Below are 20,080 nucleotides of genomic sequence, written 5' to 3'. Positions count from 1 at the left end.
ATGAGCGGCTCTGGTTCCTTTTTCCTCCTCCCCCTCACCACATGCCTCTGCTAGAATGAGTTATTGCATCGTTTTGTTTTGTGATCTGGTAAATGATGCACTTTTTTTTCTCTCAAAGGCATAACATGAATGTATCATACACTGATTTCTTATTGTGCAAAACACTAACATGCTGACTACACTGGCCATGTGCATGTTGATTTTTGTCCATCCACACCAGATGTGATAATGACACGCAGGTTGAAATGTCAAAATGAACTCTGAATCATCTATTAATTTGGGGACGGGTCAAAACAAACATTCACAGACATTTAGTTAGCTAGCTTGCTGTTAATTTGTTCTGGGATATAGACATTAAGTTATTTTACCAAAAATGCTTACTTTTTTTTTTTTTATGTCTAAATCTTTCTAGAATTGAGTCGCAGAATTTTCTTTACGGTCAATTAATCCACCGATTTTTAAAAGGAAACCTAGTTAGTTTCCAGTAATCTCTCCTCCTGCCTTCTTCTGTGGACTTTATATGAAGGTTGGCAACTAAGTTTATGGTGTGTTACTGTCACTAACTGGACTCGAGTGTGGACCTCGGTTCATCTTTCAATCACCCACATGGCTATGTACTCCTAAAAAACAATGAGGGGACTTGCAGAGAGCGTCAAATAGAACCAACTTCTAGGTTAGTGCCTGGCCAAGGATATGCCCGTTGACGTGCGCGACAGGTTTGGATGAAATGATTGGATAACATTTGTGTGCGCTGCAAAATAAATGAGCACAACGCGGGCGGTGTGATCAGCATTTACAAATGCTCAGACCAGTGTCTAGTTTTCCATGGGAATTGTGAATGACTCCCATGTCCTTGACGCTGTCCTAAGCCGTTTTACATCGGCGTGGGGAGAAGTCCGTAACACAATAACTTGCCAGCCTACCTTCTCCGCTTTGTCGAAGTCTAGCACATTCTATGGCTGCTTGCTATTTCCTCCTAGTCCTCCCCCTCTCTGTTTTCTCCTGTCTCTTGCATGGCAGTAATTCTGCCTGAGGGGTACATTTCCTCTTATCTGAAGACCAGTGCTGACATTAAAGGCCTGTTACAGGGCCTGTCTATTTGCATTAGCCCTGGGTCACCCATTCTTCAAACCAGCCTCCCCTGCTCTGGGTTTCTCTAGACAAACCAGAATGCCCTGCTCCTCTCTCATCCCTCCCATCGTCATCAGACAGCCAGCACTCTGAAAACAATCAATGCCTAAACCCTTAAGCATGCCCAGGGACTCTGATGGCTTTCCTGACTCACTGCTGACCGATCAGGGCGGAGATTGTTTGCTTGATGCTATGATATCCTGACCCACTTCTGCACCCCCCCCCCAAAACCTGATGAGCGCCTTGTTTCAGCGTCAACCCGAACTGGTAGTTATGCTTACTAGGGGATGACCAGGCAAAGATCTGAGGCTGGATTTCCATCCCACAATCCCCCATCACAGCCTGTTCATATACAGCCACTGTTGAGCCACAAGTTTTGGCAGGTTCAACCAGAGCTGCACAGTGATGTTACCACCTTGCACGCAGCATTGTTATTCTATGTGAAGTTGTCTAGCTGCTCCATGCCCCAAGGCATCATCACATTGCGGCCATTATGTCACTACCGGCATTTAGTCTGTTTCTCTCCGGCCCTGGCCCTGGTGTAAACGCTCCCTGTCATAGCATGACCTCTAGCCCTGCTAATTGAAGCCAAAGAAATGCTGTTGTGCGTCATTGTCTCTTACCCTTCCCACCAATGGATGTGATGGAGAGAGCCCTCTGCTCCTCTCCCCTTCACCATAACAGTAAGTCACAAGGCCGCCTTAATGACCGTTTGACTAACGACATCCAATGGGAAAGGCACAGATTGCTTTTGCCCAGCTCTATGGCGGGGGGAAAGTCCCATCGAGACAGTGACAATACGTGCCCTGCTCTGACCTCTGAGTGACTTCATTTTTTTTTCTATAGTGCTGCCTTTGAAGGTTTGTAAGACTGCAAGGTGCAAGCATCCTTCACTCTAGGATAATATGAAGGATGGGTTACGGGGAGGTCTTGTGTAATATTTTTGGGGGGTCCAGGAATAATTAGCCATCTGAATGACAGGATGGCATAACCCACCCCCCGTAGGATGTTATGAGGGCGCTTCAGCCTCGGAGGAAGCAGGACGGTTATCTTTTCTTAACACATTCCTTCCTCTTCTGACAGCTGGACACTTCCTGTCATTGTGGTGTGGATGCGGTCTTCCTTGTTCTGTGTGTTTGTTTTCAGCCTGCTACTCTGCCCTGGCAAGCACCGAAAGGAAATGCTTCCTCTGGCTATCGTTACAGGCCTTCCAGTGGAAACATGTGGCCATGGCCTCTGTCTGCCTCTGTTCCCCTCAACAGACACATAATCAGCCCAACATCCCAGTCCTTTCCTGTTATTCCCCCCTGTTAACTCACATCCTAGAATGCTTAGCAGATGGCTTGTATTCTCTAAAGCAGTGTGGGTGAGCGCCTAAGGGCCAGACTGAAGGTGGGTGGTGCTTGCTTCTCCTGCTGGATCAGCCATCGCAATGAGGAAGTGGGTTAACATAAACAGTGGGTGAGTCTGGAGAGTCGAGCACACAGCACGTGTTTATTTTTTTTATTTGTATTTTATTTGCTCACATTCCGTGGTATGTGAAGTCTGAAATGAGCTCCCTTGAAAAGGGAGAATAAAAGGGGGTGTGAGATTAATAACCCACTTTAAGTCTGCAGAGACACAATCTTACCAGTTTGTCTCTACAGAGTGGCCTGTTGGCTCTTTTGTTATGCTGCTGAAGGGTGGAGTTTCCCTCTTAACACAGCAGCCAAATGTAGGCATTTTTTGGGAGTTTCTTTATCCCCCCAGGCCCCAATCCGCTTTCCAAGAAGTATCCCCAAAGATGGATGGAAACATTTTAAAGCACTTTCCAATTTAACACTACATAACCCATCCCTTTTTGTGATGGTAGAAAAGCAGCAATAATGTTTATCTTTATTTTTTTTTTAACTGGTGGGTGCATTAGAATTACTAGTTGAATTGCATCATTTGCAGGATTTGCTGAGTGGACCATTGGCATCAAGCACTACCCTTTTCTCCTTATATTTCTGTTATGCTACATGAATGTTGGCATGTGATTGCCAATGGGAGGGATCCAATGGTGTTAAGAGCAGCGTGAGTTTGTATTTTCCGTTGCCCTGTGTCGCCGGCTTGTGGTGCTACGGGCAACATGGCTAGTGAGCACCCTGGGGGTGTCTTCCTAATGTACCTCCACGTGTAGAGTACTGAGAGCCCCGCGGCGGCCATTAAAAGGGAAGCCATTATGGCTCTAAATTGGCCAGGCCCTCGTGAGTGCGCTGTCCAACAGCAGACCTCTCCCTGTGCAGCAAACAAGCACTCCCATGCCTCATTGAGCTGATACCGTACCCCCGTTCGCACCCAGACCATAAAGCAGTTCCACATGTGGTGATCTCCTGTTCTAATTTTAGTAGCAGGGCTTAATAGCTCTGCAGAGATCCCGAGGTCTCTTCGTTTTCAGATCTGATAATGGTTAGGAGGCTTTGGCACTAGGAGAGCTAGTCTTTACGTTTCACTTTTTTGCTCAATAATTTGGAATCGGGGGCTCCTCCTCCCTTGCGACAACCATTGGCTGAGATGTTGGCTAGCAATATTGCCAAATTAGCACTTCAGTTCTGCATTAGTCAGTTGAGTCAGGCCTATACGCCTACCTTCTACTCACTGGCTGTCCAGTCAGACTTCCACAGCCATGCCGAATTTCCATTTCACTGCCTGTTCTTTTCTTGCCAACAGTATAGGAAATGATGACTACAGCAGCCTGCTTTGGTCTGTGGCACTGTACATGGACCCAGAGATTCGCCAAAGCTGTGGGACCCAAATGCATGACTGTGTTCCTCCTGTGTGAATGTCTGTTTTCATTGTCTAATTGACACGCTGACCAGCTATGACACATCCTATTGGAGTCGTCATGCTGCCACAACCCGCTGCCAAGAGGCACATTAAGCCACGTTTGTCAGATTTTCGTCTGCTAGCGCCAGCAACCTCAGAAGCACTGCTATTATTGTCTCTTTCGCTGACATGTTGGCTTCCGTCAGAACACCAACACTGAATCTATCCAATCCCTGGCTAACTGCTGGAATGCTTCAACTAGCAGGCAGGGAAGAAGTTTGTAGCGATCAGAGGAAAGGGGATTTTAAAATTCCCCTCAACCAGAAAGCTATAAGCAGCTCAAATAGACAAGTTTGGCTTGATACTGGTAAAGGGTCTATTTGTGCTGTTTCTGCGCTGAGGTGTTTCACCCCTTTAATTATATATATTTTTTTATTGTTGTGGAAGTTATCCACAAAGGACCTGCACAGTGCATGTAGCGGTCATTTCGATATCCTTTTCCTGCCATTAGAAGCAGCTCTGCGCCCGCTCATTGACTGCTATCGAGCAGAACGTGCTGCTTTTCAGAATTGTTTTCTCTACACCATGCAGCCTTACACTTTGTCCCTACCCAATTTATGCAGCTAACTGTGTTTGGGAAGTACTGCGAAGCATCGAACGACCAAACCAAATTTGTGCTGTTGTATTTCCTATCTTGGCTCACATCAGGCCCAGTGGAGAGATGGAGGATTGAGAGGCCTTGTTACTCCAGTCGTTTATTGAGTAGCATATCTGCTCAAAGAACTGGCGCCAGGGGTTTTTACTCCGACTGCTTAGCAGAGTCCTGCAAACATAAATCGTTCACTGGCTCGCCTTGGAAACCACAGTGTCATTCCTTTCAATTGCAGTTTAGTGTTTATTTTGTTTTGGCCCAGCAATTACATCGGCCCCTGAGAATATTGAGGCCTGCCTAGGATTTGCCACAGTCATCATCCATCTCACTGGTCAATGCTAAGAGCAGAAATTAATTTTCATGGCTCAATCGCCCGCATATTAGATTTTTGTTCACCTTTTTAAGAGCCCTTTTCTCATACCTTCTGCCGCAAAGCCTTAACTGTTGAAGTGGAGTGTCGTTTTGGATAAAATCGTCTTGGACTGGAAGGGAATGCATTAAGCCAAAATATATGTTCGCTCATGAGCTTTGTGATAGCTAAAGTGCGCCGCTTCAAAGTGGATAAACGTGTACCTTTGCGAATGCTCTTTACCACCACCGCGGGGGTGTATTTAAAAATAAAAAAAAGATTTTTAAGCGGCCGTCCTTCTTACGCTTTCCTCATCTGACGTCATGGGATGGAGAACAGCGGACTGAATCCCTACCTGGATTTGGCTTTCGCCTGTCCCAGTTCTTTCTTATCCTTTCTCCTGTTATGTGGTGTGCTGGACACAGTTTTTATTCCCTGACGTAAGGGCTCAGGGTTGTCAAGAGGGGACGGCCTCTTCCAGAGAGCTGCAGCAGGACGAGGACGAAGCAGTTAATGTCTCTACGGAACTCTTTATTTTTAGACTTACTAATGATCCATTGTCCCAGACCTCATGGATCTTGTTTAGATTGCCGCTCTCTGCCCTTAAACCTGATTAGATTATTCCCCTCTGCCATTTCCACTGGTTCCTTTCTAGGGCAATTGGAGACCCATGACTCTTCGCAGTTGATTGTGAAATCATGTTTGACTGCAGCCCTATGTCATCTTTGCATCGCTACCAAATAAAATGTTCCTTCCATCTTCTCCTTTCCATGCCTGAATCGTCCCCCCTCCTTCAAGCCTGAGTCTCGCCTACCCTAGAACATGACTACTATGACTTGATTGTTTACACCGAGTAGATGAACACGTCACCGCGATCTGCTCTGTACGCAGAAATGCACGCTCTCACGCCATCAGAGCCCTTTAGTAAAAGCCTACCTTTCCAGGACCTACACCCCAGGGGTGTACAGTCATGTGGGTGAGAATTTGATCTCTTACTGCTGATTTTAGCTCTGGTTGACGTGAAGAATTGGCCTGCTAGGATCCAAAGATGGCATAGGGAGAAAAGCATCAGCTCTGAGTCACTGGGATGGGGATTTTGAAGGAGTGCCCTGGTCCTCTTATAGGACAAGTGAAAATCAATTTAGCTCTTTATTTAGCCATCTTACATAACGTATTTGTTAATTGAAAATTGTGAATATTTCACCACAGGGGAAATGAGTGTGTGTTTGAAAGGATGCACATAACTTTGCAATTTTCTATTGGAGTCTCAGTCTTAAATGATTTTCCACACAGTCTGTGCCTGTATTTAGTTTTCATGCTAGTGAGGTCAGAGAATCCACTCTCACATTGGTACGTGGTTGTAAAGGGCATCAGTGTCTTAACAGTGCGATTTGCCAAGCCAGGATACTCAGAAATCTGGCAGTGGCTTCTGATTTTAAATTCAATTTTCACAGAACCGCTTGTTGCAATTTCGATGAGGCTCTCTTGTTCAGATATCGGTAAGTGGACTGGAGGCAGGGCATGAAAGGGATAACAAATCCAGTTTGTCATCTGTTTCGGGAAAGTACCTGTGTAATGGCGCACCCAACTCACTCCGGTGCTTCGCTAAATCACATTTGACAATGTCCGTAAGCTTGAGTTAATTTGCACACAAAATCATATGATGGAAAGACCTGTGTTGTCCTTGTTAATACAGACCGTAGAGCTCCACATTCTTAATCATAGCCTCAATTTTGTCCTGCACATTGTATATAGTTGCAGAGCCCCTGTAATCCTAGATTCAGATCATTCAGGGGAGAAAACATCACCCATGTAGGCCAGTCGTGAGAAACTCCTCATGCAAGAGGTCAGACAAGTAAAAACAACTTTAAGCTAGTCTCAAAAAAAGTGTAAATACTTTGCCCCTTGATAACAGTGCACTTCTGTATGTTGTGAAAGCATTACGTGGTTACTGCCCATATCATTGCATAGTGCAGAAAATACACGTCACTCAGTTCAGAGGCCTTGCGTTGACAACATTAACCATTGTAGTGTCCTAAGTCTTTCAAGCTGTCAGGCATTCCCTTGGCAGCAAGAGCCTCTTGGTGGGTGCTGCAGTGTACCCAAGTGGCGTCGGGAGCAACTGTTTGTATGCGCATTACCACTCCACTATGTCTCCCTGTCATGGCTTTTGTGCCATCAGTACAGATGTCAACATGAGCAGCAGCTACATACGGATTGTTAGTGGAATTCTCATGAGAGATTAACGGTTAATGTGATTGGATGTTAATTATTTGACTAGGCTACCTGTATTTGACATTGTTATTTCGCTGAACACTAATGGTTTAATTGTATTTTTGCCAGTGAAAAGAGGCTTGTTAGACGGGGGGACTCACCCAAATGTATAGCCCTGTTGGAAAATATAAATTGACTGTTTAAAAATGTGAATTATTGTTGTTTGGTGTACCCCGACAGCGTTGTGTACCCCAGTTTGGAATACTTGATCTAGCTGAATCCATTCATAGAGATGGATACAGTACTTACTCTGTTATGTAGGCAATTTCTATGCCTCGATGTTATAGAAGAGGGAGTTGAGGGAAGGAAGGCAGCCAGACCAATGACTTGATTTAGGCCTGTTTCTAGACGTTCTGAATTTTTTTGCCTTTGCTTGACCAGTTCTGTGTTGGCCTACTGCGGGAATGCGCTTGAAAACAGGGTTAGTATGTATTGGCCTAGTTATTGATTTCACAGTATTGATGGTTAAGCATGAGCTGGGCTATGCTTGACCGTCAGTGACGTTAGTAGGCTTGAGCGGTATACTGGGGTATTTGGAAAGTCCTGGGATGAGTTTTCAATATCCTTAACTATTTCTTTAAGTTAAAATATTTGTAGCTACTTAAGTAAATACCTGTAGTCAACTCGTTTGTCTTAGATAAAGAACATTGCGTTCATTTCAGCAGTCACATTATTGTGTAGCTTATGGTCATCCCAGTCATGTGGTTTACTTGAGTCACTCACTGTTGTGCAGCATGCTCCAGGTGATAATTACAGTATGAAATTCACAAAAAATATTTGCCAGTTATAAGAAATCTAAGTTAATTGTCTACAATGTGCTAAATGCTCTGACGTTGGGCATTTGGTTTGCTAATTTAGTAGCTAGTTAGTGTCTTCCCAAATCATGATTTGGTAATCCCCTCCTGGCTCGAGCCTTGCTGACTATTTGTTTTGTGCATGCAGCAAACTTTTTTTTTTTTCTTCTATAGTTTAGGCCCAACTACAAGATGTTCACAATGTGCTCGTTAGCCTTCTCAATGTAGTTGTACATGTTAGCATTGCAAACCTTGGGATTACAGAGCATCAGTGGGGTTTTGAAACAGTCCCCCTTGTGTTCAGTGCTGGTATTGCAGAACAACCCAAAGTCGTGACAATCTGGATACCGCCCAAGCCTAGTTGTCTATGCTCTCATTCTAAATAGCGCTATCCTAATGCTTTTGAACTGCTTTGTCACTGCATTTAGGCAGAGTTCTCAAACTGTTTTCCTTCCCTATAATAGTAGAAATCTAACTTTATTTTTATTGTAGTTCATGGAGGGCTGCCTGTGCTAAGACTCGGACTGACATTTTCTTGACACCGACTGGGCTCTGGAGTGGCGCAGCGGTCTAAGGCACCACCTCGGTGCAAGAGGCGTGCGTCACTGCAGTACCTAATTCGAATCCACGCTGCATCACATCCGGCTGTGATTGGGAGTTTCATAGGGTGGTGCACAATTGGCCCAGTATTGGCCGGGGTAGGCAGTCATTGTAAATAAGAATTTACAATGACTGCTAGTTACATAAAATAAAAACATAAGTGCAGGAACTAGAAGGTACGAAAGAGATGAGACTGTTCTAGGCCAAGGGTGTTTTGGAAGGGGTGAAGTGTCAAGTCAAATGCTGTGTCTGTTCTGCCTTTCAGCACAGTGCAGGTGATCTCTATCCGTCTCACACTGACTGTCCTCCTGACACTTTTTTGTTGTTGTTTTTTGTTAATATCGGGAGTCGAGCAGAGTTCAATTCTCTTATGCAATAGGCAGACCTGGCGATTTGGTGTGTGTGCAGCAGCTGAATGCTGACTCTGGCACTTTGAAACACAAACTAAGCTGAGTGGGGTGGGTGAAGGGAGGCCAGGGGGATCTATTACTACCTCATTTAACCTTACTCACGCACACAGATGTGATGCATGGACCGCCATACCTTTTCCTCTCCATTCATCCATGGTCTCCTAGAACTTCTATGCTAACATCAAAGTAGTTTCAGATGGCTGTGTGTGCTTCAAACAGCACTGGATAAAGTTGCATCACCTGAATTGCTGTCAGTTCTCCTTCAGTTCTACTCTCTGTTACTGCCCAAGTTATCCAGCTGTTCTTTCTCCATTTTGGATTGAATGATCCTTAGTCTCTACTTTTTTTTTTTTGACTAGCCACATGTCGCCAGGGTGGACAAACACAAATTATTTCATCGCAAGTGCCCAGGCGGGGTCATTTTTAGGTTAGCCCAGCGGTTGGGAAAAGAGTTTGTGCGAGGATTTCGATACCGGTGAAATTAGATGTCAAGTGTTGTGCTTCTCAGGCTGATTGCCCGGCCTCTATGTTAATGTGACATTTTAGCAGTAGGAAATAAAATTAGGCCGGGGGGGAGCCTTTTGTAAAGAGACCGTGCTTGTCAGTGTAGAGGGAGGAACGTTACAAATTGTTGGCTGTGTTGCCAATTTCTAAGCCTTTCAAACCTGATGAACCCCAGTGCCTGGCCTTCCTACGAATCCCACCCTGGGAGGCTTGAGTCCAGACACACACAACCTATGTTCCAGGCAGTATGAACCGCCTCTCCACAGCTTACCTTTTAGCATTTCATCACCACTAAGTCCTGTGACCATACGGCTGCAATAGCCAACCAAAGTCATCCCCATGGTCCCAGCCGGGCCAAATTCATTAGGTCACACCGTAGCCAAACGTTTCACAACGGAAAACAAAAGTTTACCTTTTCTTATTGGACAAATTCCTGTCCCTCCCTGTTTCGGTCAGTTTTCTATCTATTTGAGCCCAATACTTTCCACTAAACCACATACACCCCTTTCTACTCAAACAGATCTGTGAGAATTGCATAGTTCAACTAAGTCCTGGCCCAAAAAAAGTCTACGTTTAATTGATTTGGTCTGGCCTAAGAAGCTTTCAGTCCTTTATCCAGGGAGGACCTAGCTACTTAGCGATATTGTCTGCACTCCCCATCACACTTAATTCATAGCTCGACAGCTGAATAGATGTCACCCTAATGGGGAGGACTTATGTCATCTCAGTGGTCTGCTCTGTAACCCTTGAAGGTATGGATCAAACAATCTGAGATTCTCCTGAGCTGCTTGCCTTTGTCTATGGTCAGGAAATCCTTTTTCAACAGTCACCTTGTTTTTTTTGTTTTGTTTTCAGGTCTTATACGTGTTTTATAACACCCTCCGTTCACAAGCCCTGCTGCTCTGGGTGATGCTACAGCACTTGAGGGACTGGCATTTGGTGTTAGCACTCAGGGTTACTTTGGCTGTAGAGGTGATTTCCCTCCCCTGTCATTTGGGATCTGGTATTGATGTCTATGATGCAGATGTTTTAATTGAAGGGTGGCCCTTTGAGGCCCACCTCAGGTTTCTTTCTACCACTCTCCCTCAGATGGCCTCTGTTTCCTTCGCCTCTGTCGTTGTTGTGATCTCCCATTGGAGTCACGCCCCCCACCTCCATTAGTCTAAAATAAACTCTTTCTGAACCACAGTTTGGATAAACCTCCTACAAAGGTGCGCTTCGGGCATAATTCAATTGAGGTAAAATCCCATGTCCTCTTTCAGAATTTGTCAGGACCAGGCTCGAACATAACAGGCACTTTGGTTGAGGGATGGTTTGTGAACATCAACTGCTGGTCGCCGAATACACTGTCATGGTTTAAGGGGCTGTGTGGTCAGGGATGTGGGATGCAGCGTGACCGATGGTTGTCCACCCTGTAGTTAAGCTACAGAACACTGCAGCCCAGTCCTTCCTTATCTGGCCCATCTGAACATCATAAATTAATCCATGTCTCAACACCCCCCTGGGGAGTCAGACTGCATGTCTCAGCTGTGTGTGACTTGGTGTATATGGGATTCTAGTATTTCTGAGGCTGTATTTTCACTATGTAGGCAGTAATAGTGTATGTGTGACTGGAATTGTCTCGCTGTGTGTTGGTCCCTGCCTTTGGTCCATTTGTTTTACTGGACAGGCTGATCTAAACTGAAGGCACATCTCCCCTTGAACGATTGGCTCTCTCCTATTCCCCGTTCTCTGCTGCTGCATGCTGATGGTACATGAGTTTGAACTCACTATTTCACTAGATGTACCACCAGCATGCTGTCTGAGCTAGCTTTAACCCCTCACAAGCCACAACTCCCTAGACCTCATCTAACAAGTCCTCAATGGTTTGCTCGAACACACACAGCAATGGGTCGTACTCAATAGTGTACACTGTAGTGAAACATTTCCAAAAGTTGTGCAGTGGAAAATGAAAACGAGTTCTGATGGTAACTTTCCCATGTCACTCCGCTCTGGACCGACTCGTTGACTATTGTCTTGACGACTATTTTCTATAGCTTTAGTTTTGTTCTGCGTGCAATCCTCAAACTGCATGTTGCTTTTGTCTTTCAGAGATCAACAGAGTGAGGAAAGAAATGTACAGTGACACCGCGAATGGCCTGGTAGAGAAACACCCTCTGGATTTACCTGAGGCCCTGGGACCGATCATTCACCTGCAGGAGAAGCTCTTTGTGCCTGTAAAAGACTTCCCTGACGTAAGTGATGACACACTAATATATATCTGCATGCACACTTAAACACTACGTGATCACACAGGCTACTTGTACACATGTGCAGTTTTGGATTTAGCCCCATCGGTGACTACACTGAAGGACAAAGGAGTCCTCTGTCCCTATTTTCTTCCAACTATGACTCCCTACTATCCTTCGTTACAAAGAATACCATTGAATGCTACTTTGCCTCGTAGCGTTGAACTACTCGAATGCCACATTTTCGCTCCACTAGTAGCCTGTTTGATGTTGCGGTATCATTAAAGGCCGCCTCCAAAAGGAAAAGCACACTCCCAGCTGTTTAGAGTTAGTTACCCAAATGGGCAGAGAAAGAAGGGAGAGGAGTGGGTCAGGAGGAGGGGGGATGATGTTAGACTACCTTTCTAAAAATACATGGGAAGTTGAAAATTGACGGCTTACCACCTGAGCCCTGAATAGCCCCTGGCAGCGTCCAGCATTGAGACTGGACGAGGTGGAGTGGATGGTTATAGCTGGATAGAGGGCACTGCAAAGACCAGTCTGGATAGGAGCAGACTGGCACTGTTACTCTAGCTGCAGACGTCATGGGGGGGCACGGTGAAGATGTCGGAGATGTGTGCTTGTGTGTACACTGACTGTGGAGTTTGACAAGTGGGGTCATGAGATGTGGGCGGGTATGAGTGCGTACCTTTCCCCGGTCATCCACCATCTACCGGTACTAATCGTACTGGGTGGCACAAAAGGATGCCCGTGTCACGTCTCTAAGAGCAACATTTCTCCTCTTCCCCACCCCCCAGTCGCACGGATTGGGAGGGACAGGCAGCGGAGAGACCCAGCCAGGCGTGAAATGCATTTTCCCCCTGACAGAGCTGATAAAGGGACCCACTCTTCCCGCACCCCAAACTGTTCCAACCCAGTCTTCCTGCTAGTCCCACCAGTCCCTACAAACCTCTCTGGCTCAGCCTAAAATCCAGGCCCCACAACAGCCCTAAATACGATTCCCAAAGCCATTAGTCCATCCTCCTAAATTGAACGGCTTCTTCTAGGAAAAACTGCCGCCGTGACATACTAATGTCTTGCCATTGTCCAGATATACAGTTGAAGTTTACATACACACTTTAACGGGATAATTGTCATCAACTGCTGAATTTCATAGCACCACATTCAAATAATATTACTAAAAATATTTATATTCATGAAATCACAAGTGCAATATAGCAAAACACAGCTTAACATTTTGTTAATTCACCTGTCGTGTCAGATCTTGAAAATATGCTTAACAGCGAAAGCAATCCAAGCGTTTAAGTTTATTGATCACTAGACAAAACATTATGAACACCTAGCATCAAAGTACTTTGGTCACAAATCAGAAATGCAGTAAAATTAATCGCTGGCCTTTTGAATTTTGGATGTTTTCTCTCACTCTTACACAAATGTTCCATGAAGAGAATTTTTATATCCAAAATCCTGCCGTTTGTTTGGCGCGTTATGTTCAGAAATCCACAGGCTCGAGCGGTTACGACAACCCAAACAAATTCCAAATAGTATCTGTAATGTCCACAGAAACATGTCAAACATTTTTATAATCAATCCTCTGGTTTTTAAAATATATCATCGTTAATGTAGCAACCGGCACCCTCTCTTTTTCAGGAGAGGGAGTCAATGGCTGCAAAACTCATGCGAACACCCAGATATCCACCGACGCGATGTTATCTTTCTCGCTCATTTTTCAAATAAAAGCCTGGAACTATGTCTAAAGACTTTGAGGAAGCGATAGGAAAAGGAATCTGGTTGATATCCCTTTAAATGGAGCGAAGGCAGGCTATGGAACATGGAGCTTTCAAAATAGAAGCCACTTCCTGGTTAGATTTTTCCTCATGTTTCGCCTGCAATATGAGTTCTGTTATACTCGCAGACAATATTTTGACAGTTTTTGGGCGCAATTTCCAAACGCCTGAAGGTACCACGTTCATCTTTACACACAATAGTACGCAAGTATAAACACCATAGGACCACGCAGTCGTCATACCGCTCAGGAAGGAGACGTGTTCGGTCTCCAAGAGATGAATGTACTTTGGTGTCAAAGTGCAAATCATTCTCAGAACAACAGCAAGGACCTTGTGAAGATGCTGTCGGAAACAGGTACAAAAGTATCTATATTCACAGTAAAACGAGTCCTGTAATGACCACCTGAAAGGCTACTCTGCAAGGAGAAGCCACTGCTCCAAAACTGCCATAAAGCCAGACAACACTTTGCAACTGCATATGGGGACAAAGAGTGTAGTTTTTTGAGAAATGTTCTCTGGTCTGATGAAACAAAAATAGAGCTGTTTGGCCATAATGACCATCGTTATGTTTGGAGGAAAAAGGGGGATGCTTGCAAGCCGAAGAACACCATCCCAACTGTGAAGCACGGGTGTGGCAGCATCATGTTGTGGGAGTGCTTTGCTGCAGGAGGGTCTGGTGCACTGCATAAAATAGATGGCATCATGAGGGAGGGAAATTGTGGATATATTAAAGCAACATCTCAAGTATTTCAAGTTTTCATAACAATCGGAAAACGGTATTTGTGGGTGCCGATTTCCTATTTAAAACATTTTTATTATTATTTAACTAGGCAAGTCGGTTAAGAACAAATTCTTATTTTCAATGACTGCCTAGGAACTGTGGGTTAACTGCCTTGTTCAGGGGCAGAACGACAGATTTGTACCTTTTCAGCTCAGGGGTTCCAATCTTGCAATCACACAGTTAACTAGTCCAATGCTCTAACCATTGCACTCCACGAGTAGCCTGCCTGTTACTTGAATGCAGTAGGAGCCAAGTTAAATTGCTTGCTAGCATTAAACTTATCTTTTAAAAAAAACTATCAATCATAATCACTAGTTATAACTACTAATCCAGTTTAGCAGGCAATATTAACCAGGTGAAAATGGTCATTTCTCTTGCGTTCATTGCACGCAGTCAGGGTATATGCAACAGTTTGGGCTGCCTGGCTCATTGCGAACTAATTTGCACAAATTTTACGTAATTATGGCGTACATTGAAGGTTGTGCAATGTAACAAGAATATTTAGACTTAGGGATGCCACCCGTTAGATAAAATACTGAACGGTTCCGTATTTCACTGAAATAATAAACGTTTTGTTTTCGAAATGATAGTTTCCGGATTCGATCATATTAATGACCAAAGGCTCATTTCTGTGTGTTATTATGTTATAATTAAGTCTGATTTGATAGAGCAGTCTGACTGAGCAAGCAGCAGGCCCGTAATCATTCATTCAAACAGCACTTTTGTGCGTTTTGCCAGCAGCTCTACGCCAGCACAGCGCTGTTTATGACTTCAAGCCTATCAGCCTATTGGCTGGTGTAACCAATGTGAAATGGATAGCTAGTTAGCTGGGTGTGCGCTAATACTGTTTCAAATGTCACTCTCTTTTAGATTTGGAGTAGTTATTCCCCTTGTGCTGCAAGGGCCGCGGCTTTTGTGGCGCGATGGGTAATGATGCTTCGAGTGTGGCTGTTGTCGATGTGTTCCTGGTTCGAGCCCAGGTAGGGGCGAGGAGAGGGACGGAAGCTATACTGTTACACTGGCAATACTGAAGTGCCTATAAGAACATCCAATAGTCAAAGGTATATGAAATACAAATGGTATAGAGAGAAATGGTCCTATAAATACTATATTAACTACAACCTAAAACTTCTTACCTTGGAATATTGAAGTCTCGTGTTAAAAGGAACCACCAACTTTCATATGTTCTGAGCAAGGAACTTAAACGTTAGCTTTCTTACATGGCACATATTACTTCTCCAACACTTTGTTTTTGCATTATTTAAACCAATATTATATATATTAAGTTCAAATAAGTGTTAATTCAGTATTGTAATTGTCATTATCACAAATAAAAAATATCTAATCGGTATCGGCTTTTTTGGTCCCCCAATAATCGGTATCAATGTCGAAAAACCATAATCGGTTGACCTCTAATCAAGACATCAGTCAGGAATTTAAAGCTTGGTCGCAAATGGGTCTTCCAAATTAACAAGTATCCCAAGCATACTTCCAAAGTTGTGGCAAAATTGCTTAAGGACAACAAAGGCAAGGTATTGGAGTGGCCATCACAAACCCTTGACCTCAATCCTATAGAACATGTGTGGGCAGAACTGAAAAAGCATGTGTGATGAAAGAAATAAAAGCTGAAATAATTCTCTACTATTGACATTTCACGTTCTTAAAATAGTGGTGATCTAACTGACCTAAAACCGGGAATTGTTACTTTGATGTCAGGATTTGTGCGTCTGAGTTTAAATGAACTTGGCTAAGGTGTATGTAGACTTCCGACTTCAACTGTGTATATATACATTAACAAGTTCGGTGTGTGTTCACCTTAGGTTTAACCGGTACCTGCATACGTGGCGTACCCATCGGTTGTGTGTCACAGCGCTATAGGTATTGGTGGACTGCCTGCCTATAACACCTATGCAAGCTGACGTGGGGAGACTGAGTGGCAGCACTGCCTTTGGTACCGAGACCCGTTGAATGGTGGGACATGCCTCAAAGACACCCGTACACAGCAATGTTATCCCCCCCGCCCTGTTTTCTTGGGCATGCTGTAGTTGCGCTTAGTCCGATGCCAGGGCTAAATTAATTTGAGTTCTCCCTTGTGAATAGGATGAGTCACCGTGTGGTCTGAGGAGCACTGCTCGACCACTCGTTCTTGTTCCGTTCATCCCTCTGTATCTATTCGAGTGTTTCTGGGGAAAACTAAACCGATGGTAGTAAACAGAACAGCACATGGCCTTAGTCACTTGCTGATGTCAAACAAAAGCAGAAATATTCAAATACCCTGAAGCCTAAAGAGTGTAGCCAGCTATTTTTGTTTTATGACCACCACCGCAGTTTCCCAGTCAGTAGATATTCATTGTTTTGCAGACCAATAATCTTTTCATAGAGAAACAGTGGATATGTTAGTCTAGCTTTTAGCTTAGCAGCTAAACAGAAGAGGGGCAAGCTGGGTTGCCAGCTTGCGAGGTCCTGGAAAAGAGGGGCCTACTTTCTCCTAGGTCTGTCTGACGAGCAATCCCACTCCTGTCTAAACGATCGGTCAGCATTCAGACATCCCAGCTGTTCTGAGGTACAGAATAATAAGAACAGACCTTCGCTGTTCTGAGGTTACTTTAATGATTATTAGCTGAGGGGAATTTTCTTCCTCGCGTTTGAGTGATTTGCCGCAGGATGCATACTCTTACTGCGTCTCAAATGGCAACCCATTCCCTTCATAGTGCACTACTTTTGACCAGAGCCCATCAGGCTCTAGTCAAAAGTAGTGCACTGTAGAGGGAATAGGGTGCCACTTGGGATGCATACATGCACTTGAAGAGTGCGCCGAGCTCCCAAGACAATGGTTCTGCTTTCCAAGTCCACATTGAGCTCTTGGCATGACACAGCTGCCACTGAAGATTTATCTTTATAATCCTTACCTCTCCTCAATCTTCTTATTCCCCCCCAATTCTTTTTCCCTTTCCCCATTTTCATATCCTCTTTCCCAGTTTCCACTTCTGTCCCTTTTTGTCCTCTGCCACTCCTTCCCTTCCCCTCTTTCCATCCCTTCTTTCTGCCACTTCCCTTATGCACGCCCTCCCTTCATCTGTCTCGTTACATCTTTCTCTCAGACATTTTCTTCCTCTCGAACACTCCAGCCCCAATACCAAGTAATTAGATTGTCTTGGTCCCTTGCTGCAGTGCAGCATGTCAATTTCACCGAAATAACTTGTCCTGCCAAGACGACCGTGTTATAATTCCCTTTGCATGGAATGTGCACGCTGAGGTGTGAGCTCTCTAGAGTATGTGTGTTTGCACACACAGATGTTTGCTGATGTCATCAGCACGGCACCTTCGAAGCCTGGCATCCCGTCACTCGTGGAGGCGACTGCAGTTCGTGACCGGAGGGGAGTGATTGTCCATCAAATTCAGTTTCGCTCCCTTGCAGCCTGGGATGGGCTGCAGAAACCCTCACCCTAATTTCTTCCTCTGACCTCCAAATGGAGTCACTTCACTCCCTTGTTCCTTTACTCACCACATTTTTGTCTCCCTTCCACACCCCTGAAGATGTGTGTGTGTGTCTTTCTAGGCTGAGGTAAGCCTAACCCCCACCTGCCTGAGGCTGCCTGCCGAGTGTATGAAATGGGACACCCTGTTGGACGTAGGCTGTTGCGCAACTGGTCTGGAAAACAGGTCAAACTGGAAAGGGTTCTTTTTTTTGAAGGAGCCATTGGCTGCCTATAGGTCTTCTGGCTGTGTTGCCTAATTATGCTTTGGCTGTGAATAAAGTTGAATGACCACGCTAGATTCCATCCAACATTTAGTTGACGGATTGTTAGTCCATTGTGCCGTCTTCAGATTCAGTAATGTTCTTCTGTGCTGCCAACTTAATTCTATGATGTTTGAGGTCTGTTTTTATTATTCTGTATTCAAATAGGCCTCATCTAGAATGTGCTGTCTGGCGTGACTGTCCCTAACTTTACTGTAGTCTACCACGTCTGTTGTGGGTTTACAAATAATTGTATTAGGCCTCAGTCTCCGCGGCTGCAACGGAACCTGTTGGCACAGTAACAGCTGTTTTGAACCCCCTCTCCCAGTCTTAATTTGCAGGTTATTACTGGGGATTTTGAAGCAAAATGACTCCAATTGAGCGTCTCAAATGACTTCCCAGTGTTTGTTGATAAATCGGTGCTTTAAAAAAACAATCGCTGTGGGCTCTTATTAACAAGTTTAGAAAGTGGAAGGTGTTTATTTACTCCCAGTGTCCTCAGATTATTTTGTCATTATTTTGTCAGTTCATGTATATTTTTGGTAGGATTTCTTATTATCCCCCATTTGGAAGTAATTGCCGATTTTAGACCGCTGCCACCAAATGTAAGATTACATATGAAAAAATGAAACACTTAAATTGCGTTGCGGATGGTTAGGGTCTGTTTTGATTTTCCTAACCTATTTGTGGAGATGACACCTACCCTCCCCTCCCTGTAACAGTGACTTTACAGTAAGCGACCGTGTCGTGAAAAGTAGTCTAAAATGTTTATTTTTATAAACGTGTCACAATTGATCTGCCTCAATAGAAAACCGCTCCCGTTCAGCATAAATCATTCTGTGGGCTAGAGGGAAAGGCTCTGAGTGAGCCTGAGTGAAATAATGCAAAATAGAGTGCCAGTGTCATATCTAGTTAATTTCTGTGTGGCAGAGCTGATTTTTAAAAGACATTTTTTTTTTTTTTTTTTTTACACCTCAGCGATTGCCGCTGCTAGGGACATTAGAGGCCACTGTGGACACATTCTTTTGGCAGGTGGGCAAGAAGCCTGCAGCAACACCCACCCCTGTGTGTCATTGGGTGAGCGCTGCGACAAGTAGGCGTCCTTTTTTACCCAGAGTGACGAGGGTAAAAAGAAATGTGTTCTTCTGGCGTACCAGTCTCCCCGTCAGCCATAATGATCAGTCGAGGTCCCACTTCCATTTCGGCTCCGTTGTCTTCTCTACAAACCAGCAGGTCTTCACAACCCAGCAGGGGCTAGTGGGATTGTATTACGCTCACCCCCATTTTTGACCCGTGGGTATTTTTCTGTTCATAAAATGTGTAACGTCTAGCTGTAGTATAGGGTCTGAAGGTGACCTTTTCACTTAGACGTTTATTTAAGTCTTAGCCACAGTGTGTGAAAAGGTGATTTTCATCAAGGTAAAGAAGTTGGGAAAGAAGGGAGCGTGTTGTAGACGGTCTAGTGCACTGACCCTGGGCCGGGTCCCTCCACAGAGAAAGTAATTAAGCAGGCCCCGTGGGAAACATGTCATTAGACATGGCCACACACCACACTAATGGAGCTGGAGATGGGCTGTTTTTTTTCTGATGAGGATGGAAATGATTGAGGATTTCTGTACTCTACCCTAAAGCCTATGATCTGTCACAGCCCAAACATGATTTAAGTCTGGTTGGAGTGGATTAGTGTTTGTTGATCAGAGAAGGCCTGATGAAAAGCGAGGGAAGAGTCAAAGGATGTTGCGATGAATGTGGATCCAGATCTGTGTATGCATTTTCCCTATGGTGTAGACTAGTGAGAATGAAGTGTAAAACAAGCAGGTTCTTCATGAGGGATCAAACATCAGTAATTGACCTGTGGCGGGTGGATTAAACATCCGAACCGCGACTGCTGTCGGAAGGCGATCAGCAAGCACACTCATTCACTTACCCTTGGCCGGCACACGTACGTGCGCACACACACACACACTTGGCCTTATGCTCCATTCACACCCATCCTGTCTGTAACAATCTACATACAGAAATCATACTAGTGCAATATGCTTGT

At 44.6% G+C, this 20,080-nt stretch overlaps 1 protein-coding gene across 4 annotated transcripts in view; it reads left to right on the top strand.

Moving 5' to 3' along the window:
• The window catches only part of qkia (QKI, KH domain containing, RNA binding a), a 93,416-nt gene that overhangs the window by 19,608 nt on the left and 53,728 nt on the right, over positions 1–20,080 (top strand). For all 4 annotated transcript variants that reach the window (XM_065025625.1, XM_029674991.2, XM_029674988.2 and 1 more), the window contains exon 2: positions 11,593–11,735. In XM_065025625.1, coding sequence (XP_064881697.1) covers positions 11,616–11,735 — 120 coding nt within the window. In that variant the 5' untranslated portion in view covers positions 11,593–11,615. The remainder of the gene's footprint in view (positions 1–11,592; positions 11,736–20,080) is intronic.

This window comes from Oncorhynchus nerka, linkage group LG12, assembly GCF_034236695.1.
Source record: "Oncorhynchus nerka isolate Pitt River linkage group LG12, Oner_Uvic_2.0, whole genome shotgun sequence".
Classification (NCBI taxonomy): Eukaryota; Metazoa; Chordata; class Actinopteri; order Salmoniformes; family Salmonidae; genus Oncorhynchus; species Oncorhynchus nerka.
The sequence above is the reverse complement of the archived record's forward strand: the minus strand, read 5'-3'. Positions and strand labels throughout refer to the sequence as shown.